The 24,297-nt window shown below is 46.6% G+C and overlaps 1 protein-coding gene across 1 annotated transcript in view; it reads right to left on the reverse strand.

Annotated features, from left to right (window-relative positions):
* Nucleotides 1-24,297, reverse strand: part of COL4A1 (collagen type IV alpha 1 chain) — a 151,164-nt gene that overhangs the window by 77,236 nt on the left and 49,631 nt on the right. Inside the window, exon 2 of the mRNA XM_065895891.1 lies at nucleotides 12,488-12,547. Within this exon, the coding sequence (XP_065751963.1) occupies nucleotides 12,488-12,547 (60 nt within the window). The remainder of the gene's footprint in view (nucleotides 1-12,487; nucleotides 12,548-24,297) is intronic.

The following is a 24,297-nucleotide window of genomic DNA, read 5'->3' on the forward strand; positions in this document are numbered from 1 at the left end:
TTTTTTCAGGTGGAGAAACACACCTCAATCACAAGGGCACAGATAAACACAGCTGCCCCGCACTACGTCCTCAGAGGGCAAGTACCTGTGAGGCGTGTCCTGCACCCTGAAAAGCAGCTCAAGATAAACCCCCATCCCCCCTAAAGGCTGGGCTCCCTGGGCGCCCCCCTGAGGCCCACAGTACCTGGGTGTCCCCCCAGACCACTGCTTCCGTAACGAGCACAGCTGCTTCTCACCTTCACGTGGCTGTGGCCCACACCCTGCGGCTCTAACGTCACCCTCCTGACGTGGTCCCTCTGGTGTCCCCGCCCGCTTCCCACAGCACCACATCCCAGAGGAGTCCCAAGCGGCAACCTTCAACACTGCCGATGCAGAAAGAGGAAAAGACCCAGGCTGGAAGCCGGGGCAGGGAGGGTTCCAACGGGACAATAGGGGAGGGCGGTGTTGGGGGTGGGGGGTGTCTAGGTAAAAAGTGTATGTGCACGTGTGTGCATATGCCTGTGTGTGCGTGCCTGTGTGCGTGCCTGTGTGTGTGCATCCTGTGTGCGTGTGCATCCTGTGTGCGTGTGCATCCTGTGTGTGTGCATCCTGTGTGGCATATGCCTTGTGTGCGTGCCTGTGTGTGCGTGCATGCCTGTGTGCGTGCATCCTGTGTGCGTGCATGCCTGTGTGTGTGTGTGCATGCCTGTGTGTGCGTGCATGCCTGTGTGTGTGCATGCCTGTGCACGTGTGTGTGCATGCCCATGTGTGTTTGCACACGCATGCAGGGGAGAGGCTGGGGAGATACAGGGAGGAATGCAGTCCCCAGAGAACGCATCACCAGAGGCATGCCACGGGGCACCGCATAAAGAAACAGGTGCACCTGTGCAGGTGAGCGGAGAAGGCAAACCCGATCACCATGGGGAAGGAGTAGGAATGCCTGGTGGGAGGAACATGAAGGGCAGAACTGTTAAAAAGAAAGGAAGGAGGAGAGTGTGGCATGGCCCGCACAGTGAAGTGCGTGAACCTCACTGGGGAGCCAAGTCTAAGGGCACTGGAGTGTCTTCAGAGCCCTGGGGGCGGAAGAGATCTGCACCCCGAGATCTCAGCTTCAGCTCCCATCCTCAGGGCCCTGGACCCACAAGGGCCTGAAGGACCGAGTCCTCAGCAGAGAGCAGCAATCTAACGTCCATAAAAAAGAGAATCGCTCTGCTTCATTAACCCCAAAACGGACTTCCGAATGTTATTGCTAGCTTTTCTGCAAGTTTCCCCGGCCGTAGATCACTCCTGCCCTGGCAGTCAGGGTGTTCAATTAGCTGTCAAGTCAGGGTCTCCTGCACGAACCGTGCGTCCCACATCCAGAGCGGGTGAGGAGCTCAGGAAGCCAGGACGCCCCCCGGGGGCCTCCTGCGGTGGGAGGTCAAGGCCCCCTGGGCGCGCCCAGGGCTCAGCCTGTGTGGTCCCGAAGCGGAGGAGCCTGCGCTACCCTTTACCAAGTGCCACGGTATTTGGATGCAGACACTAAACCTCGGGGGCTCTGACTCCTTGTCGGGAGGGCCAGGACCCAATGCTCACCACCCGCAGCAGTCGTGGCGGAAGGATTTGTGCAGCACGCCTGTGAAACGCCGTGGGCCCGGAGCAAAGGTGGGACGTCCTGATGTAGAAGAGAAGACATCATTCCGCGGCCTCCTCATCCGGAGACAGACGGCCAGGGAACAAGATGCACCCAGACACCCCCACCCTCGCCTCGGAAATACCCAGCAGCGAGAAGAGACCCCGCTTAAGAAAAGAGTAACCCCCGAGGGCTTCCGGAGAGACACCCATTCCGCCCTTTCATGATTTGGAGTCTCATATGAGGAAGTGAGACGATGCATGGGGGGAGGGGGACAGCTGTCCATGGTAGTTTCCCAAAGTGCCCAATTTTCCACCCCAAATCAGGGCACGCGTGATGAACAACAGGGAACCAAAACTGGAGCCTAATCCACATGTCCTGAGCCTGGTACCTGAACTTCAGGTGTCTGCTCCTGGAAAGTTCAGTTTCCCTTTCCCTGACCCATGACCCCAGCTCAGCTCTGGAGCCCCCGGGGCTCGATCTCACGGCACTGCTTTCTCTCTGCCCTTGGAGCTCACAGCAGAGTGTTCAGCTTGGGGGTTACTGGTGCTGTTACTTGTGTAATGCCTCCCTCTGCCTGGGGCTGTCACATCCTCGAGGACAGGTGCCAACCATCCCCTAAAACTATCGGCTCGCGGCCACGACCAGGCAGAACCTCAACAAGACCCTCGAGATTGGAGTAGGGGGCACATGGATACAAGCAGCTCACTGCATCTATCCTGGATAGCCTGAGCTCCTTTACCAATCTAGGGGAAACCATTGCACAACCAAGCATTTATCCAGACACTACAGACCTCAGAGTTCCCACCAACCAACCTAGAGCCAGGGATTCCTCACCTGCAATCAGTGAACCAACATATGGACGTCACCTGCCGCAATGAGACGCCCGCCCAGAAAAAAATTCTTTGGACAAATCCTCAGGATCTAACAAGACACGTAGGAGAGCTTGCCATCTCTCATTCATGACCAAAAGCATCTTCCAGCTCTTTGCTGGTTGGTCTATAAGCTCGAGGGTCAGCCCAACCCCATATGGATGAAGGTGACCAGAGAGGGACCTTAAACCAGGAAGGATGTCCAGACAGCATTTCAGGGAGGAGTCGAGAATCGTCAGCCCCCCAGGGTGGATTTCCAAGTGAAGAGATCTAGAGCCAGTTGGATTTGGGGCCAGATAAGCGTGCTGCTGCTATAAAACCTCGTGGCTATGGAGGTAGGCTAAGCCACACGTGGATACGGCGTGCAGGGGAACCTTTCCCTTCTCCAAGGGGCTTGCCGAAGGGAAAATAAGACCCAGGGACACCCGTTCCCCACAGCCCACTGGTTCCCTCGTTCCCTGTAAGTCTTCCTTTGTTTAATTACGCATGGTGCCGAGCCACCTTGCAAGGACGAGGGTTCTGTTAATGCCATTTCTGGGGTTGCAGCTCTCCACACCCACACTACGGAACCATCTCGCATCATGACGTGCCGTCTGGAAACACATTTTGAAGGCTCGTGATCTTCTACCCACAAACAGGAGGAAAATCCAACTGTACAGCTCTCCTTTGTCAGGGTCGATGTTGAGTCTTTGATCTTGAATTAACACATACAGCCTCATTTCGCTCCTTCTAAAAGCAAGCTAAATTCCTGCCAGCCAATGTTTGATCAGGATCCTATTTACAAAAAAAATAATTGTTCCATTAAGAGTCAAGATGAGGACTGCCATGGGCCGGCATCTCCGATGACAGCGTCCACTCACACGAGGGGTTCTGTGCTTTAAAAGTCACAGGACATGACATTCCACTCAAGACATTTAATTTCCTAGTACTCCTTCTAAACGTGGAAATGAAATCAACTCACTCTTTTTGAAGTTGAACTGGATGAGGTGCGTTCCAAATACAGTTACAGATCCAAAAACGCAGAATTTTTTATGATGATAGTCTATCGCAAGTTTAACAGGGTCTCAGAAGCACATGGCGAAGGGACAGATTTTTATGTAATGGAGAGAAATAGGAAGATGAGGTGGACCCTGGGGGAGGCGTGGCTCACGGTTCCCCCCATGGTACCCGAGAGGGCATGTTCCAGTGATGTCCAAAGCACAGGGAGATGTCTGTGGTGGGCCTGATGTGAAGGATAAAATAAACTCACTTAGCATGGAGCTGCTTTTAATGGCTTCCCTATGGTATACTGTTGATACTTCACTCTTGGCTTCAAGTATATTTAAAAAAAAAAAACAAAAAACCTTGGTTTTCAAAGAACTACTAAAAAGACAAAAGTAGGTGGATGTGGGAGCCCACACTGATTCTCACGATGATTCTGCCAAATGATGATTCATGTCCAATATGTGGAAATAGGAAATAGGAGACATCTGGAAAAAATCTTGGCATTGCAAGACACCAGAAAAAGCAGGGAGAAGGAAAAGAGTGTGCATTAACCCATATACCCAGCGCACGGGAAGAGGAATATATCATCAGAGCCTGCAGTGGATGCAAGACCCCAAAACGATTAAAGTAGACACTTGGGGTACTGGAATCCATTACATGGCAGAAATAAAATGACACTTCTCAGAGGTTCCCCTTTAAAAATACCTCAAGAAAGGAGAGTTAGCTGGGGGAGGAGAGGAGTTTGGACAATGCTTGTAATTATATGGATGTCAGGAAAAACAGTTAACAACAAAAAGAGGTATTTGAAACATAAGGACAGTGAATAAAGGGAGAGTTGGTTCCCCTAGTGATTCTGGAAATGGATGATAAAATCACAACGTTGACTAGAAATTGGACGATATTTCCAGACAGACCTCCCAAGTGAGTACCTCTCATTTTTCCTCCACCAAAAGCATCCAAAAGCTACAAACAAGCTTCCTAACAATGGTGCTATCATTCTAAAAACATCCTGACATCTCTCTAATATTAGGTGCTGGGAGAACTTCTGTCTCGGTGGAACCAGTCCTCCTTTGTGAACTGAGAAGTTCTCAGCCAGGTAGCTCACCCCTACGGCTTTACCCCTAAAATCTGTCCCCAACTGGACCATCAAGCAAACTCCATCGCCGTATTTATCCCAACTTTAAAACTCACGCTAAAATGACGTGTAACATAAATGACATTTTAAACGACCCAAGGGCTTTTTAGGTACCATACCTTTCACGTGACCCTTTTAGCAACACTGGGAAACTGTAGGTCAAACATCATTTCCCCTTTTCTTAGGAGAATGTGGGCAAATGACTTGATGGAACACACTCAGCTTAGATGGTGGAACGCACGCTAGAACCCTGGCTCTTATTCAACAGAACATCCTTTCCTAAAGGCTGTTCCTGACTTGAGAAATAAAAGGGGTCTGTGATCAGAGGAGTTTGGAAAGCCACATGGGAAAAGCCACCCTTGAAGGTTCTGAAGCTTCTATTAAAGGTTCTGAGGTGTCCCAGGGCGGGACTTTAACCACAGCTCATGTCCCCCACACGTATCTGTCCTTGAAACGCTGCTCCATATTCCATTCCAGAGGACACATCCAAGAACGTCCTCAAGCTGGTCTGAGGACCACGCTTGGGGAAAGAATGAACTGGCCGCCATCGCCCTTTGGGAAATGCTCAAAACAGAACACATAAAAATAAAGAACTCCAATCAGTCTCAAAAATAATACAAGTAGTTTCAAATACACTAAACAAATCTTAATTTTATTAAATAAACCTCCTAATATGTTACATACAAGTAGTAGCACTTTTTTCTGCGTTTTGACTTTATGTATTTCACATCCTAGAAGTAAGAAAATGGAATTTCTTTTTAAATCTACTAGATTTTGAAGTCCTCGCTAATACGAACGTGGTGTGGAGCCTCCCACAGAGTTAGTGCTTAATAAATAAACTATGGTTATTATTCATTCATTATTGTTAGTCCAAATCAGCTAATTTATCCAAAGTTTCAAAGAGTTTACACAAAAATTTTCATTTACTTAAGAAAAAAGTGAAATACCTAGGAAGAAACATGACACCTTCAATATTTAGAACAATGGTTAAATTTAATTTATGGGGAAGAAATTTTCAATGTTCTAATGAAAAATAATAAAGATAATCTCATTCTTCAGTAAGCCTTGAGGTCTCAAATCGATTCTACACAGACACTAAGAATAATAAGAAATGAAAAGAGAATAACCAGTTGATATATAAAGTATAATATACAAAAGCACCCTCTTTCTTCAATTTCCACGTGTAAATTAAAAGAAAAATCAATGAAATAAATATATGTATAAATTGAAGACTGCTGAATTCTCAAAGAATGGCAATAAAATATAGTCCCTGTCTCAAAAAGGAATTTTACTTGAGATTCAATGACAGCTAAGAAAGTCTCCTCTATTTACGATCTCGGAGGAAGTAAGATCCTTTATATTAAAAGTCATGTTAGCTCCGAGGGCATTTCTGGCGAGCGCTGCAATATGGGCAAAAGCAGCCACAGAACAGTAAGACAGCAAATGCCTGAACTCCTCATCGAGGAGGGACTGCAGTGTCTCTGGCAAAGAGCAGCTAACAGAAAACAACGTAAACCGGCACACAACCAGGAAGACTGGAAAAGTCAACCTCTCCTCCTGTATTTACACGTGATTAGATGTACAGAATTCTTTGCACGTACTTTTTTCTTATTTAGCACGTCCTTGAGGAAAAGATACTAAGGAGACTTCTTTTCTGTCTCTAAAAGTAACAACCGAGACAGGCCTGCCGACTGATTCATCCCTCGGCTACTCCAAGTGGGGAGGAAAGAGAAGACACATCTTCCCAGGTGTAGACAAGGCGGACGATCAAGGTGACGACCCTCGTCTTTGTGTCCAGAATGAGTGAGAAACAGGGCCAGATTCGCCTCCTGGGAAATCAAGGCGCCATGCCCAACTTGTAACAAAGACGACTCCCTTGTAACCAGAGTGACGAATTTCCTAGAGGGCAGAGAATACGCCAGGATTTCCTGAAGGAAGGGGCCGGGGAGGTCCTATTCTCACCACGTAGGTACAGTGGCATCTCTTGACATAGGTCTAAGAGGCTCACTTCACTACGCCCTCCCCTCAAGGTTTTACTCTAAACTTTGTATGGAATAAACACCCCCTGAAGGTGGTGCAATGCTGGCTGTTTGGGCTGGGATCCCCCTAATCTGCCTCAGGTGGGGTGAGGCTCAGACTTGGGCAGATGACCTCTGACCTGCTCCACGTCACAGGTGAGGTGGCTCCCTGTGCTTATTTGTTTAACCTCGTGGCGCTCCTCCAGGACAGGACCTGGGAGGTCTGCCCACAGCCCCAAAGGAGTAGGTTCATTTCTTTGGGGTCCTCAGCAATCCGTTCCAGCACCACCCATTTAGAGAAAGGCTTCGGAAGGTCTGCTTTCCTTGGCAAGGTGGCCAGTGGAACAGCATACAGACCTTAGATTCAGTTTTAGAGCAATGGGAGTTTGGTCAAGACTCCAGAATATTCTGAATGACGAGTTCCTCTTGCTGGGCCCTCCCAGATTAGGATCTTCTTATCTTGAAGAATGGAAACTGATTCGTGCTCTGATTAGCACTTGGACCCTGTCGCCTGCCTCTTTTTTTTTTTTTTTTTTTTTTGAGGTACGTGGGCCTCTCACTGTTGTGGCCTCTCCCGTTGCGGAGCACAGGCTCCGGACGCTCAGGCTCAGCGGCCATGGCTCACGGGCCGAGCCACTCCGCGGCATGTGGGATCTTCCCGGACCGGGGCACGAACCCACGTCCCCTGCATCGGCAGGTGGACTCCCAACCACTGCACCACCAGGGAAGCCCCCGCCTGCCTCTTATTTCCTATCAGACAGTAGGCTAGTTCAGGGGCTCTCAATCCAGACTGCTCCCCCCGTTTCCCCAAACCCCAGGAGATATTTGGCCTTAACCTGGAGACATTTCAGTTGTCACAACTGGGGGAGGGAGGGAGCTACTGACATGTGGTGGGTGGAGGCCAGGGATACTGCTAAACATCCTACAGTGCACAGGGCACTCCCCACAGCAAAAAATCATCCCACCCACAACGTCAGTAGTGCCAAAGCTGAGAAGCCCTGAGCTAGTTGGTTTCTTCAACTGTAAAATGGGTAGAATAATAGTAAGCATAAAAAGATTCAGCACCGGGCTTCCCTGGTGGTGCAGTGGTTGAGAGTCCGCCTGCTGATGCAGGGGACACGGGTTTGTGCCCTGGTCCAGGAGGATCCCACATGCCGTGGAGCGGCTGGGCCCGTGAGCCATGGCCGCTGAGCCTGCGCGTCCGGAGCCTGTGCTCCGCAACGGGAGAGGCCACAACAGTGAGAGGCCCGCGTACCGCAAAAAAAAAAAAAAAAAAAGATTCAGCCCTGTGCCTGGCCCAAGGGACACAGTCAGTACACATCAGCCCGTTTCTCTTTCTCACTCTGACCCTCCAAAGCCGGGATGTTTCTGTTCTGGCCGAGATCTGCCGTGTCTAAGCAGGGGTTATAATTCAACGTCAGATGCAGACAGACAGGCTTACATGGAGGTCCGACGTGGGATGCCTGTCGACTGTGTCAAATATACACAGGAGGTAAAGGGCTGGTGAAGCCACAGTCCATCCACCCTAACAAGAGAGAAGCACGCACCAGCGCAGGGCACGAAGCAACATAAGCTTCTCCCCAGATTTCCAGCACCGGAAACGGAATCACTTCAGGCTGGACAGACACCTCCAACTCTTCTAAATCAGAGGGGCTGCGTGTTTTAGACAAGGAGACAGAAATTCCATTTTCAAAGCTCTCTGCTTTGAATGCAGCCTGGGCGGGCACTATCTGACGAGCGAGTATGTAGAGAGGGGCTGTGATTCACAGACAGTCTAATTAGTAAATAAAAGGAGAATGTGTTTCTTCCCCACGTTGTTGGCAAGGATCTGGGTATCGGCAGGTTAAAGTGTTCTGAGGAGCTATGAGACACCTACGCTGTTCTCATCATTCCTTAGAAATACTACAATTCTGCTTCATTAAGATTCTCTGTGCTCCCAAGACTGTGGTTTGGGAAAGTCCCTTTCAAGAGTCACTCTGTTAGGAACCATCAACCCTTTGCCATGGTAGCATTTATCAACAGGCCACAGGGGCTGTTTTCTCTGATCAGTGTAGTTAAATTCAGCATCTATCTTTTTGCAGCTGTGTGACAGATGACCCTATTCTATATCCAAGTGAGTCTGAAGAATTAGTGAACACATGACCTAATTCACCCAGGAGACTGTCCCTTTATTTATGGTCCTAGGCCACTGGGATCACTCCCTTCTCAGGACAACTGTAGCACTTGTTTTCTCTGCTGTTTCTCCTGCAATTTGATCATTTACTCTTAACTTGTTATTTATTTCGTGTGTATATCTCTTACTTCAAGGAAACTTGAAGCGTCCTTCTCTGGACACTGCAAGGGTCACAGAATAGAATGGAAGCTTTACAGAAATGTGGGCTCCTGTGGTTAAAATATGTGAAAGACTTCTTGTGCAAACTCAATTTTTGCCAAGTATCAATGGTTCATTTCCCGGCCTATGGCAGTAACTCCTGGGAATAGGTTGCCTTTCCCACTACCTCAAAAAATTGAGAAAATCAGGTTACTGAGCAAAAGAAGAGCTTAACTTTTGGCCCTTTCTGAGGAGGCATGAATTCAAAACCCTAATCAGTTTAAGGAGACACCATTCCCACACTGCTGAGGCCCCTGGAAAGACACGACATCTCTGTGTACCAGCCCAAACTAATTACCTAGAGAAAACATCTGAAGATCTGCGTGGCCAGCCAGGGAAGTGGGAAAATAAACAAGTCAGCAAAGACTGAAACCCAGCGAAAGGCTCAGCGAGTTTAACTGTTGAACTCAGAATAAGATCCCTAGCCCTATACTGATAACTACGGGATTGTAAAACAACCAATGATCTAATGCATTCATATTTGCTTATGATATCTGGAGAATATAAGACATTCTGTCAATTAATCATATCTCCATGGAACGCAGGACTTTGCCAAAAGGGATTTGGCAATCTATACTGGAGATATTCCGATTTCCATTGGTGGATTCTAAATAGCTAATACGTTCAAGGGATCCTCGAGGGGGCGTTTCTCAGAAACAACGGTTTCCAAAGTTCTCAGGCAGTTGACACTGTCTCAGTTAGGTAATTTGAACTCTCCCTGAGTTATATGGCTTCTATCATCCTATTTTCAAAAGCACGTCAGAATTCGTTTAACTTGTACACATTGGAGAACAGCAAAATAACTCCTATGAGAATCGAAAACAGGCATTAGTAGCTCAAAAAGCAGGCCTGTGATTTGAACCACTCGATGTAAATTCTGTGATGCTCAAGCCTTTATTCATTTATTGCATTTACACCCGATTAGCACGTGCAGGACCCACTTTGAGAACAGTGGTGGCAGATGGAGGAGACCAATTTCTCTTGCTGACGTGCCAACCAAGAATACGTTTCTTTGTTATCTGACCTTGGGATGAGAGAAAGGGAACCAGACTTGAAGTCCCGGCTCAGTCAAGCTCTGGGTGTTTCCCATCGTTAAACTGATTATTTTAACATCACGTCCAAGACAATAAGTGGAAGTTTAAAATTTCCTCTTTCAGTGGGAGGAAGGCCCTCTTCCCGGCTCATGCTATGTGAACCACAGGACCTGAAATATTTATGCTCAAGGCGAGAAAAGACAGAGCTCCGATTTCTGTTTAAAGGTTATAATACTAAATCATTTAGCTAGTCCCCTAAATTTTGAGCGGCCATCTGAATCCATTCATTAATTACAGCCTTGGACTTCCCTGGTGAGAGTCCGCCTGCCGATGCAGGGGACATGGGTTCGTGCCCCGGTCCGGGAAGATCCCACATGCCGCGGAGCGGCTGGGCCCGTGAGCCATGGCCGCTGAGCCTGCACGTCCGGAGCCTGTGCTCCGCAACGGGAGAGGCCCGCGTACCGCAAAAAAAAAAAAAAAAAAATTACAGCCCTTTAAAACACAAATTCAGAATGGTTTAACCCAAAGCTTGCCAGTATTTTATTTTAAATAGTCTTCATTTAATAATAAGGTACAAAACCCAAAGTGGGCAATGGAGCAGACAGTTGAGGGAGCAAGGTCAGGCCAGGAAGGACCACAGAGGTCCTGTGACCTTCCCACCTTGACCTTCCCGTGCCAAAGTGGAAGGCAGGGCCTCCGGTGTATGTTCCTGTATCCCCGATAAGCACAGACCTAGCCTCTGCTGACACACTGGCCACAGCAAGGGCTTCCTCAATTCTCGAATTTGAAAAGAAACACTTAAAGACCCTTTCCTTGTTGGGGTGGGTGTCAGATGCCCCCTGTGAGTGAGATGTGACCTGCCATCTCCAACGATGCTTCGCCAGCTCTGAACTGACATGGGCCAGGTCCCTGTCAAGTCGAGAAGTCAGCCAAAAATATTTGGAAAGCTACACCTGGATAAATCTACCTTGTTACATACAATGGGTAGATTTTTGGTTAAAATTCAAATGAATCAGGCTAGAAAACATAAGACCAGAATAGGAAGTCTGAAAAGCACCAGGGCCTGGGGAAGTGCCACCAGGTCTGCAGCTGATGGAGGGGAGTGGAGATCAAGAAAGCGGGTGGAATGGACACATTCTCTTTACGAGCGAGAAACACCGGCTCTGCCTGAGCCCTGAGGCTTTAAGTTACAAGAAAAGCAGAGTCGTATTGATACAGGTCTCCATTTCCTATTCGTTGAAAGTTCCACTTTTTGTAGTTTGAAGGATTTCTTTGTTAGTTCAGCGTGCTTATAATTCAAGTTAGACACACATACAGAAAAAGAATCTGTGGTATGAACAGACTTGCCTCTCCTCTCAAGGATGCAGCCTGGAACTAGCTAGAAAAACTTCCCAAGTAAGAGGAGGAACAGCACCTGAAGATGAATTATAGTTGATAAAGTTGATGATGAAAGACATAAAAATGTTTCCACATACTTCATTTATTCAAAAACCTATCCAGGTAACACTAGTGCCACCCACTGTCAACATATTTTTTAAAAGAATAATGTTGGTTCTTCAGCAAATAGCTGAAAAGAAATGAAACAATTTTCTGTAAAGTAGAATTTGCTGAATTTCAAAAGTCTGAGTCTGTGGCCCCATATGTCCTACACACAACAGAAGGGAGAGAAGAATTTGCACCCTGGCCCTGCTGAATGACACTTCCAGTCCCAGAAAGCAGGCAGAGGTCCACGGCGGCCCCTCCCTCCGTTCCAGATGGCCCCAGCTGCTGTGGGTCCCACTGACTGGCCAACTGGCCATGCTGTCTCACGGCCCCGCCCAGTTTCCATGGTGACCCCCAGACAGTTACAGGATGCGGCACTGTCCCCGGGTAAGGATCCTCTCTCAAAACAACTGCCTGCCTTCAAGAGAAAATAATCTTTACCCAGATCTGTGATCCTTCAAGTAAGAGAGAGGCAGAGTACTTGCTTAGAAAAAAATATTATAATTTTGCATTTGGGAAACAATAAATAGTTACTGTTTCTGTAAATAAATCGAGACAAGTATGTTATGAACTTACAATTGTTTAAAAATTCTAATTTGAAGAGAAGGCTCTAGAGTTCAATATAAATGTTCTCTTTTTTCAGAAAAAGGCTGAGTTTACTTCTCATTCACTAATTCCAAAGAATGTTATTGACTCAACAGATTTTCTGCCAATATACTTGTTCCTTCTACAGTCAAAAAAGGAAATAAACCAAATCACTGTCTTGACGTTAATTGCCACCAATAATTACAATCTTTGGGGAAGAGCAGTTAAAATTCCTCAAAAATACTGATGAGTCTGGTTTTGCTTCATTTGTACTGCTCTGGGGAAATTACTGAAACGGTAATCAGGCTTTAACACGACTTGCTGGTTATTTGGTTGTTTTAATGTCATTTCTCATGACTTCCACAGTGATGGCAATTCAAGAGAGACTGCTGTCATCGGAGCTTGGGCTACTCACCTTCTGTCCCTTTACGCCATGGCAGTCGCATTTCCCACAGCCAGAGCCAGCACACACACCCTGGAAATAAGAGAAAACATCTTTCAGTAGAAGAACACCTGCAAATTGCAGTCCGGAGCTGAACTGAAATGATTTTGGCATCTTCACCTATTTATGGGTTAGCCCTACCCTTTTCTTATGAGCACGGCTCTCGGGAATTGTTCTAATAGGCTCTCCGTTCAACTTGTTCAACGGTCCATCTCTTTTGCCCTAACAGACAAAACAGCAATCCGGAAGTGGAACACATCAAAGCATCACTCAGTCCAAAAAGTGAAGGCTGTCACACTTTTAGAAATGAACTCTCCATTCCCCATAAAACAACAGCAACCCACTCCTATCTTCAAGGCTATGAAAGTATCGCACTTCTGATTCAGGAGTTTCAGACCTGAGACCACGGGAGATTGGAGTGGCGGGGGAGGAGTCCATGCTTCGTCCCTCACATCCCCAGAGACACAGATACATGCAAAAAAAAAAAAAAAAAAAAAATGTGTAGAAAGGACAAAAAAGAAGCAGCCCAAGCCTTAGAGAACTGATTTTTAATTCAATTAAAGCTGGAATGTTCAATCAAAGAACATTCCACAACAAAATCCTCCTTGTAGTTCATTTCTAACATTTAAATTAATGTTAAAACACAAGATAAAGAATCCAAGTATGTAACACGAGCTGGAGAAGAAGGAAACAACATGTTCAAATGCCCACCGGGTGCAACAAACGATCAGCCACCATCTTATTTAACGAGATACGCGTTACCATCCCCAATTTACAGACGTGAAAACTGAGTTAGGAGTTTTAAATAACACGCCAGGACCAGGTTGAGACGAACTCAACTTCAACTCCCATCATGGAAAACTCCCAGTGCTTTAAAAGACAAACATATCATGGTGCTCAATACATTTGCAATTTCCTTAGAAGAATCCAAATTCCAAACCAAAAGAGACATAGATATTGTGGATAGAATGGAAGAGGGTGTGATAGGAATATTGATAATCTAGCTAATGAGGTTTATTAGTGGCTCGATATTAAGTGTGAGATAAAATGTATATCTAAGTGCTGCTTCCAGCAATACAGTTTCTGGAAAATAAAACCATACCATTAATAATACCGTGATCGTGTGAAGTCTGTTTTTTTTTAACAACGTACTCAAGTCTTAGCTCCCCTGCCTTGGAAATCTTCTGCATAAAACAGCTACATCTGGAGATATTTATTTCATAAAATGAAATCCGAACAAGTGCCTCCAAGACAGTAAGCTGTTCTTAATTTTACATTCTGGAAACGGAGACAATTGACAACAGTCCAAACCGACCCCAGAGATTACAGATCTGTTTCTTTCCCTGACTCATCTTTCAGGCAATTCTCAGCACGCACACTCATAAGCTCCTAACATTGTAGATTGATCCATGTGCATAGTTTTGCTTCAGAATCTGGGTTTGGGTGACCACTCAGAGTTGTCCAAAGAGATGAGGCTAAAATCTCAAACCTGTGCTCCAGAAATTCATCCAAAATGCACAAATATAAAAGGACCAAGGGACTCCGGGGATGAACCTTCCTCAACAATCCCCAGGAAAGGGCTATCTGCTCCCAACCCGGTGCGCATGAAATGTGGATTATATGCCTCTGTTGTGACCCTTATCACATGTTTCTCAGAGTCCTTTGCATGTATGTGTCCCCGGACCCCGGGAGCCCCTGGAGGACAGCCCAGAGCCTCTCACACAGCCTGATACAATTTCACCTGCGACCACATCGGTTGTAAAACCCACAGCAGGAAATAAAGAACATCACTGACTGAACCATGACACACCCCCTCAACTGTTCGATCTACCCCAATTCCTAGTTGTTAAAACATTAATAAACGGGCATCGGAGACAACCCAGTGACACTGGTATGTCAACTCACAACGTATAACTACATCACGGCACTGTGGGAAAATACTCCAAAAAGGAACTCGGCAATGAGTGTGGGACTGCTCCAGATCCCCAGACCAGCCAGGGAAAAGGGGAGGTTCTGGAGGACGCCTGGGCCCCCGGAACCACCCGATACTGCTAGGTTAGCCCCCAGGCCAGGGGAGCGCAACAGGTGCGGCAGCCCCGAGTCACCTGGGCTCCGAGTGGCCTCTTCCTTGCAACTGTCCCATCTCCACAACTTTCCTGCTTCTGAGCCGGTCCAGAAACCCACCTCTGCCCTTTACACTCTGCTGGTTATCCAGAAGGATACCAGAAGCAAAAGTCAATCAGGCCAAGACCCACTGACTTAGGAAATGTCCACCCATCACCCAGGCTTAGCTGGGGGAACCCAACAACAGCCCAGGGTGCTAACGGACTTTTCTAACTACAGTTCAACGACGGCGTCTTCAAAACTTCAGATTAGGTGGGAATCTAATGTCTGAAGCTGAAAATGGCTGTTGGTGATTCTGAGGTTTCCTCTTCTGAAATGCTGATAAAATCTCAGAAGTTCATCTTTATTCAGTTTGAGGGAGGTTATAAAAATGAATTTCCTGGAACTGTTCCCTGAAGCTATTGGTAAATGCCTTAATTCAGGGGTCCCCAACCGCCGGGCCGATGACCGGTACCTGGTCCCCGGCCTGTTAGGAACCGGGCCGCACAGCAGGCGGTGAGGAAAGCTTCATCTGCAGCCCCCCATCGCTCCCATGACCACCTGAGCCATCCCCCCTCCCCTCCCCCAAACCCAACTGTGGAAAAACTGTCTTCCACAAAACCGGTCCCTAGTGCCAAAAAGGGTGGGGACCACTGCCTAAATTGCAGGGGACCCCAGAAAAGAGGTCACAGGGCCCCAACGGTGGATGCTGAGGTCAAATTGTTTCTTGAGCTTTTCCTACAGAAACACACCCAGCGTGTGTGGGTAACAATCCAGCAGTTTTCCCTTGGACAACACTTCAGGTCATGACAACTACTGGGGGAAAATCGGAGATGAGAAAAAGGACTACAGTCTTATTATAGGCCCCATTAAAGGACCCTCCCCCCGCCCCTACCAGCTTACATTAAGCAAAAAAATAAATTCTTAATCCCAGACAAAAGACACTCATGCCTCCTTATCTGCTTTATTCACATAGGAAATTTTATTATCCCTTCTGGCCCTAGAAGACAATTCCAAAGAATTGATCATTCTAAGAAGATCTAAATGATGGTCAAGTTTTCAGAACAAAAGGCATTTTTAGACCATGATTTTTGTTTCACGTTCTGGGTGGCCTAGCATTTTATGTAAATGGCTCTGTTTAAAAAAAACCTAATTTTTAGAATAACAAACAAACATCATGAGAGGCACATTTACTTTGCTAAATGCAATCTACTTTGAGATATCACTCTTCTGGCCCATTACAACTGCTGTCATAGAATGCCCCAGGATGGATATCACCCTGGCATGTAGAGTCATTTTAGCTGTGACTCAGGGGTGCGCGGATAAAAAGGACAACAATGACGTCCCGAGTGTCCTTTTCAATCTGGTGTAATGTCTGGTTTTGAAATAGCTCATTAAATAAAAGCCTTCAGTAGTGCAAGTCTCAACCCTCCGTTATGAATTACTATTTGAAAGGGCGAGTTACTCAGAGTCACGATTTTGCAGGTGACCTAACATGCTAAAGGCCATGCCACAAATTTCATGATTTCCTGAGGAATTACATTCCACGTCCAGACCTCTCAGCAAAACCCAAAGAGAGAAGGCAGCCCCCCTGGCCCCAGTGGCTCCCTCCTGGCTGCATACCCGAGGGAGCGGACAAGTCTGAAGTCTGGAAGCTATTGGGTTCCAGTCAGCTAGCTCCCATCCCATCTGTTCCTAGAACAGGAAGAACTTGTACATTCTGTGAAGTACTGACACTCCACTCTCCCCTCCCCGGAGGGCAAGGTCAAGTAAACCAGCTCAAAGTCCCCAGAGGCAGGCCTGTGCTTCTTTCCGGGAGACGCTCACTTAACCTACAGTCAGGACTGACGAAGTTGGTCATGAAGACAGTCTCCACTTGGAAATGGGGGATGTGGCGAAAGATCCCAAAGGTCAAAAAGTTGTAGGTCTTTTGGTCCATCTTATAGAAGTAGACCATCCCTGGTCCACAGTGACACGGGTCACTCAGACCAGTGAGGGTAAAAGAATCCTAGAAATTTCTCAGGGGGAAAAGCATGTATACCCCTAAACCCATAGAAAAGCTTAATGAAAACCCAATCACACTTGACAGCCAATAATTTACCACGAGAGCATAACAAATTCCCTCCAAATGGAAGCAGACCTGAATTAATAGTATTTGAAACAGAAAAGAATACATCAGTTCTCAATGAAGTCTGTAGGACACACACAACTTCAATAGCAGAGGTCAACTTTAAATGCCCACAAACAGTACAATTGGAAAGGAATGCAAAATGTACAACAAAGTCATCCCTAAATCGAATACCTTTTATATTCTGTACGAGTATTTTTATACCTTTCACGATAGGATAAAACAATGAATGTTATTCACATTTTCTTTCATGCCCCAATTAAAAATTTCCCGAGAGTCAAACCAGCAGAATTAATGCTATAAAGTATGCTAAGTTCCAAAAATTCCCAAAGATTTATGATACACAGTATAGTGCCAAAGACGGAAGGGGAGTGACGAGGGTCAATGCCTTCCATTTGAAATAAAGTCTGTTTCCGGTCTTTCTCTGATCTACAGACTGACAGAAAGCTCTTCCCGACATTACAGTGAGTTCTAGGTGGGGAGGCTCGTTAATTCCATTTAGAGAGAGACTTTTTTAGTTAACCAAGGAAGCCAACTGCCACATTACTCTGTGTGTGTGTGTGTGTGTGTGTGTGTGTGTGTGTGTGTGTGTGTGAGAGAGAGAGAGAGAGAGAGAGAGGGAGGGAGAGAGAGAGAGAGAGAGAGAGAGAGAGAGAGAGGGAGAGGGAGAGTAAGAATGCCCACTCATGCTAATTTGTTAACTGTGACATACCTTCCGCAGGAAAGCATATTTGAAATGAGTTAAACAGAGTGAAGTCCTCAATTGTCTGAATTTTTTCCTGCTTCCGAAGGGAGACAGACCTTTACCATCCCCACTGTAACAATTTCTATGTGTTTCACATCCCGCCAAATAGGGACAAGTGGAGCTCGGCCAAGTCTAAACAGCTTATCTTTCAAATTCCTTTTCACATTCTCTGCGCCGTGCAAAATGTCAAAATAGTTTTGTGGTGATAGGACGATCCCCATTTTCTTCCTGGTCCTAGCCCTTCTTCGGGGAGTCTTGTGAATAATTATCTACCCCACTAAAGAAATATGTAGAGACACAGAAATGTATTTTAGGACTACTAGGGCAGAAATTGGAAGCATGCAGAAACCAAAAGTAGAGCTTCCAGACTCCCCAGGGTCGGGGGTCAAGTGGGAAAACCCTTCTGGAACACGGTGAGGCAGCGTCTCCCGAGCTGAGCATCACACACTGTCTGGTCCCACTCTTGGCACCTGTCCCACAGGTATGCGGGCAGATGTCCATCAAAAGTCATGTCATACACTGTCATCACCGAAACCGCTTCACAACATTTGCCCTTATCACATCCCACTGAAGTGTGGTCTTTTCATTTCTATTATTTTTAATTCTGTATCATTACTCCCAAGATGGTAGTATGGCGAATAAAAGATGACCTCCTCCCCCCCAAAAAAGACTCAATGAGCTCACACTCTTTTTGGAAACTAAAACATCATAAAGAAATAGAGAGTATATATGGGAGATTTTAATATGTATGTCCTAATTCCCATCCTGTTTGTGATTTTTAACTAGGGTATGCTATTTTTGGTAATTCTTGTTTTAAATGTTAATTTACTGCCATGAGGTTCTGCAAAATGGCTGTCTATGCCTCCATGGACCCCCTGCCCAGAGAGGATTGCCCTGAAAGAGAACCTTAAAACTTCTCCAACAGGAGGGGAGGGATGGATTGGGAGCTTGGGATTAGCAGATGCCAACTATTTTGAATAGGATGGATAAACAACAAGGTCCTACTGTATAGCACAGGGAACTCTAGTCAAAATCTAGTAATAACTTATAATGGAAAAGGATATGTATGTATGTGTATAACTAAAGCACTCTGCTATACAGCAGAAATTAACACAACATTGTAAACCAACTCTTCTTCAATAAAATAACTTTTTTTTAAATCACGAAAAAAAAGAAACTTCAACAGGAGAGCACACACTGTATGACCCCACCCCATTAAGATCAAGAACAAATGAAACTATCCACGGTGAGAGTCAGGAGAGTGTTGGCCTCCGGTGGGGTTGCCTAAGAGGTTTCTGGGTGCTGGGAACATTCTCTGCTTGCTCAGGGTGAATGGTAACACGTGGAAAAATTCATTGAGCTGTGAATTTACAATGTTTGCGCTTTGCTGTGCTTTAATAAAAATTTCCTTGAAGGCATGCTCAAGAATGTTTATTGCAACACTCTACGAAGTGGCCCGAACTAGAAACAGCAGAATAAAAACACAGTGGTCTGGATTCACGGAATGAGACCCCTACCCACGGAGGAAGGTCGGCTACGACACAGATGGGTCTCATAGACTTAGTACCGAGCAACCTGGAACCGGGCACAAAAGAACAAGCCAGGAGATTCCGATTATATAAAGTTCAAGATACAGTTGCAGAGTGGTTACCCTAGGGGGCTACTGGTGACTAGAAGAGCACTCAAGGGGCTTCTAGGTTTCCTGAAATGTCCTGGCTCGTGACCTGGCTTCTGATCCACGCACATAAGGGACACTGTGTCTTTATGATTTCACACATTTCTTCAATAAAATCTACCTCTCCCCCAAAAAGTGTGCCTAGGATTTAACAATTAATAACAAGATAAGATAACGAACAAGAACCTACTGGATGGCATGGGGAACTCTACTCAGTGCTCTGTAATGACCTACATGGGAAAAGAATCTAAAAAAGAATGGACACATGTTTATGTATAACTGACTCACTTTGCTGTACACCTGAAACTAACACAACACTGTAAATCAACTATACTCCAATTTAAAAAAAAAAAACAAAAGTCAGGGCTTCCCTGGTGGCGCAGTGGTTGAGAGTCCGCCTGCCGATGCAGGGGACACGGATTCATGCCCCGGTCCGGGAAGATCCCACATGCCGTGGAGCGGCTGGGCCCGTGAGCCATGGCCGCTGAGCCTGCATGTCCGGAGCCTGTGCTCCGCGATGGGAGAGGCCACAGCAGTGAGAGGCCCGCGTACCAAAAAAAAAAACAAAACCAAAGAAATCCAAAACACTATGATGAAGAATTACAGATAATACACATAAAAAATTAAATGAAATATTAACAAGTGTGAACGAATTCCACTAAAGTAAAAGACAAGAAAACCTCATTATTATAGCTACTATTACGTAATGTTTTCTAAAGTTTCTAACCAACAAAACTGTTCATGAAAACAAAAAAAAAATTAATAACAAGATAGAGAGCAAATTATAGCTAAACATTGCAGTATAATAATTTCTTAAAAGCCTACATTTGTACAGCATTTTTGAACTTCCAAAAATATGCTTGGAATTGTGGATTGAAGGGTGACTGATCTCCAAGGAGCTCACAATCCACGTGCTTTCACCTGCATTTACTTGATCGTTATTCTATCATCATCGTTTCTGGGGTTTTTTTTTTTTCGATAAATGTAAGATAGATGTGATTCCAAAGATGTGAAAATAATTTCTCATCCTTAATCCAACAGAAAAGAAGTTAGTTAAGTAAAACAACATTTCTGTTCCGGTCAATCATGGAAAACGTGGAAGCAGAATGTCCCCACTACTTTTTAGACTCACAAAACATTTCTGCTCGAATGTGAAAACAACTACAAGTGTTGATATATTCTTGGCAAAAAAAAAAACAAACAAATGAGCATGAACATTTGAGAAACAAACTGATCTTGGAATACGCAGCATCTCTCGTAGTCTGACTAAGAAATGACTTTGCAGAGCCTGGTGGGCTCCCAGCAAACAACACACGGATATGAGGATGTCTGCTTGACCATTGCCATGGGATGGTAGTTCTGTCCTCCTGTTTCCCGCACCGTACAATTTTGGTGACTCATTTTCATTTCTTTTCTTCCATTTCTCCCACTTGGCGGGGGTGGATGTGGAACGTCCTTGCCTGGGAGCGGGATAAACTAGAGGGAGTGATGACGCAGCCCAGCACTTCTCCTCCAGGTCACTGGTGGTCCTGCTGCAGACAGATGTGACTATAATTAGCTGCCACATGACAGCGGCTCAGATGACTGTGTGTGAAACAAGTTGGTGGGCTGAGGACGTCCACTGGGACCCACGGGTGGAAACGCTGCCTGGAGACGGGAACTGGGCGGGGGCCCCGGGGGCTGCTGACTCACTGGCCTGAAGGACAAATGCGGAGGAGTCCATTGCGGCAAGTTTCTAGCCCAGGGGTCATCCGAATGAGCCAGAATGTTCTCCCAGAGCCACTGACTGCCCTGTCCAAGGCAGGCGTGTGGTCCCAGAGGCTCCCGGCCCTTCATGGGACTCACATTTCCCACCTTCAGAGGGGAAACCTCCCAGCAGGAAGTTTCTGACTTAGCTACTCTCTCCAGGTTCCCTGAACGCTTTTCCCACCTGCCCGTCCTCCCATCCAACTCCCCACGTTCCACCTGGACTCGCCTCGTCCGTCCGAGACTCTTCCTCGAAAGCCACAAACTTGTACTTTCCAGCCACCCTTTGAAGAACAGCACATCTTACCCAGTCTGGCATGAAAAAAAAAAAAGTTGGACTATTTCCTCCAACTGGAAACACGTCAACTCCTCCATCGTGTTGAAGTACGTGGAGCTGTCCCTGCTATCTTTGGTTTTCATCTTTCCTCACTCCCCACCCCAGTCTGGCTCTTTCACTCCGAATTCAGCCTCTCAGCCTGTCCTGGTCCAGCCACTGCCACTCAGTCACCCACCTTCACTGAATTCCGCTTCCAGGTCTGGCCCAGAGTGGGGGTGGGAGCCTCGGCAGGAAGGAAGCAGCCCAGGTGGCCTGTGCCCTTCATTCATTCACACGGAGTCTCAGCATTCCCTGGTACTCATCTTTCACCTGATCCATTATACGATCTTAGCATCCATTGCACACCTGGTATAGGGCAGGTATCCCCCAGCCCCACGATACTAAGAATGCAGAGTTGGGTATCTTAGCGAGAGGGATGAGAAAGTGAGAAACTACAGCTTGAGGCGCCTCACCAGAGAGTGAGAAGAGTCCCACAGACACACAGGCGAGAAGCCCTATGCCCCATCCGAGGGGCTCCGGGATCCCAGGGTAGGTCCCGCTGGAGTGAGAGGGGAGGGCGCCGGCCTGGCCAGAGAGGGCGGACATGGGGAGGGGGCTTTGCTACAGGGCGCTGGGCGGTGGGGGGGGGGGGGGGGGCACAGAGGGACATGCCAGTAGGCAGGACAGAGCCAAAGGGCTTCTCAGAAAGGGAAGTGGCAGGGGAGCTGTGCCCTCCCAGGAAGAGGGAGGGCCGGCGGCGGCTACTGGCAGGTAGGCACGGGTACGAGGTGGCAAAGGGTAAGACGCCAGCTCGTGAAGCAGATGGGGAGTCGGATTTTGAGGCTTCATCACGGCACGTGCAATCTGCCAAGTTTACCACTCAATTTAAAAGCACTTTTTTTTTTTTTTTTTTTAGAGATCATTTCTTTTTTTTTTAACATCTTTATTGGGGTATAATTGCTTTACAATGGTGTGTTAGTTTCTGCTTTACAACAAAGTGAATCAGCTATACATATACATGTGCTCCCATGTGTCTTCCCTCTTGCGTCTCCCTCCCTCCCACTCTCCCCCTCCCACCCCTCCAGGCTGTCCCAAAGCCCCGAGCTAATATCCCTGTGCCTTGCGGCTGCTTCCCCCTAGCTATCTACCTTACTACGTTTGTTAGTGTGTATATGTCCATGACTCTCTCTCGCCCTGTCAAAACTCACCCTTCCCCCTCCCCATATCCTCAAGTCCGTTCTCCAGTAGGTCTGCGTCTTTATCCCTGTCTTACCCCTAGGTTCTTCATGACATTTTTTTCCCTTAAATTCCATATATATGTGTTAGCATACGGTATTTGTCTTTTTCTTTCTGACTTACTTCACTCTGTATGACAGACTCTAGGTCTATCCATCTCATTACAAATAGCTCAATTTCATTTCTTTTTAAGGCTGAGTAATATTCCATTGTGTATATGTGCCACATCTTCTTTATCCATTCGTCCGATGATGGGCGCTTAGGTTCTTTCCATCTCCGGGCTATTGTAAATAGAGCTGCAATGAACATTTTGGTACATGACTCTTTTTGAATTTTGGTTTTCTCAGGGTATATGCCCAGTAGTGGGATTGCTGGGTCATATGGTAATTCTATTTGTAGTTTTTTAAGGAACCTCCATACTGTTCTCCATAGTGGCGGAACCAATTCACATTCCCACCAGCAGTGCAAGAGTGTCCCCTTTTCTCCACACCCTCTCCAGCATTTATTGTTTCTAGATTTTTTGATGATGGCCATTCTGACTGGTGTGAGATGATATCTCATTGTAGTTTTGATTTGCATTTCTCTAATGATTAATGATGTTGAGCATTCTTTCATGTGTTTGTTGGCATTCTGTATATCTTCTTTGGAGAAATGTCTATTTAGGTCTTCTGCCCATTTATGGATGGGGTTGTTTGTGTTTTTGATATTGAGCTGCATGAGCTGCTTGTAAATTTTGGAGATTAATCCTTTGTCAGTTGCTTCATTTGCAAATGTTTTCTCCCATTCTGAGGGTTGTCTTTTGGTCTTGATTATGGTTTCCTTTGCTGAAAAGCACGTTTTTAAGCAGAAGTACAGGGTGCTTTCTGCACATCCATCAGTCTCACTAAATGCGCTTGGAGCAGGAAACATGCAACACAGCGCTTCGGTTAGAACTGCTTTCAAGGGTTGGAGAAGGAAGAGAGAGGAGAGCAGGAAGGACGGGGTGAGAGGAAGGGGCAGGAAGGGAGGAAAGCGGGGGAGGCAGGGGGCGGAGTGTGAAGGGAGAGACCTGGCACTCCAGCCCACCAGGTGCCCGAGGCCTCGTCCCACTTGGATTTGGGTGGGACTCATCAGAGTCGCCCCCTTTGACCACCTTCACCGGGGTCTCCCGCTCTCACCCCTTATGTGAATCCCACATTCACACTGTTTCCTCTGACATCCCCCTTGCGCTCTTAGCAACATCATGTCGACATAGTATCTTAGAAATATCGTTGCCAAGATGTCGCACATCTACAGGAAAGTAGATCTGAGTTAGAGGTTAGACATGGCCCCCTGGCCTTGAGGAACAGCTAAGGTCCCACTCCAGGACCTTTTCTGCATTCTAGCTTCAGAAAACTTCCTCATCAGGTCTAAAATTTTAATCAAAAGAACACAGTGAGCTTCTGATGCTTTTCCTTCTGGGACCCAGGAAATACACCGCAGATATACTACATACACTACATTAAGTAAGAAACTCCAAGCAGCCTAGTCTAACAGGGCACCAGCTCCATTTACTAGACAGCTATCGGCTGGGGGGATTTACGCAGAGTGGTTTTCCCTTCCATAGGACTATCTTTAATAAGATGCCTTGAAGGATCCGCTTGCTCTAGGAAAGCACCGGGGAACTAGCACACAGGCACGAAGATGGCTTTACACTGGGTATGAAAAAGTGGAGTCAATCTTCTGTTTAATCCCATGGTGTTCCACCTCCAGACCCTTTAAGGACCCTATAGTCTGTTAACACACTTAAAATGGAAACATGAAAAGCCTAAGCGACTAGGGAAAGATGACAAGTATGACTGACATACAACTCAAA

The sequence above is a fragment of the Phocoena phocoena genome, chromosome 18, assembly GCF_963924675.1.
Source record: "Phocoena phocoena chromosome 18, mPhoPho1.1, whole genome shotgun sequence".
NCBI classification, from domain to species: Eukaryota; Metazoa; Chordata; class Mammalia; order Artiodactyla; family Phocoenidae; genus Phocoena; species Phocoena phocoena.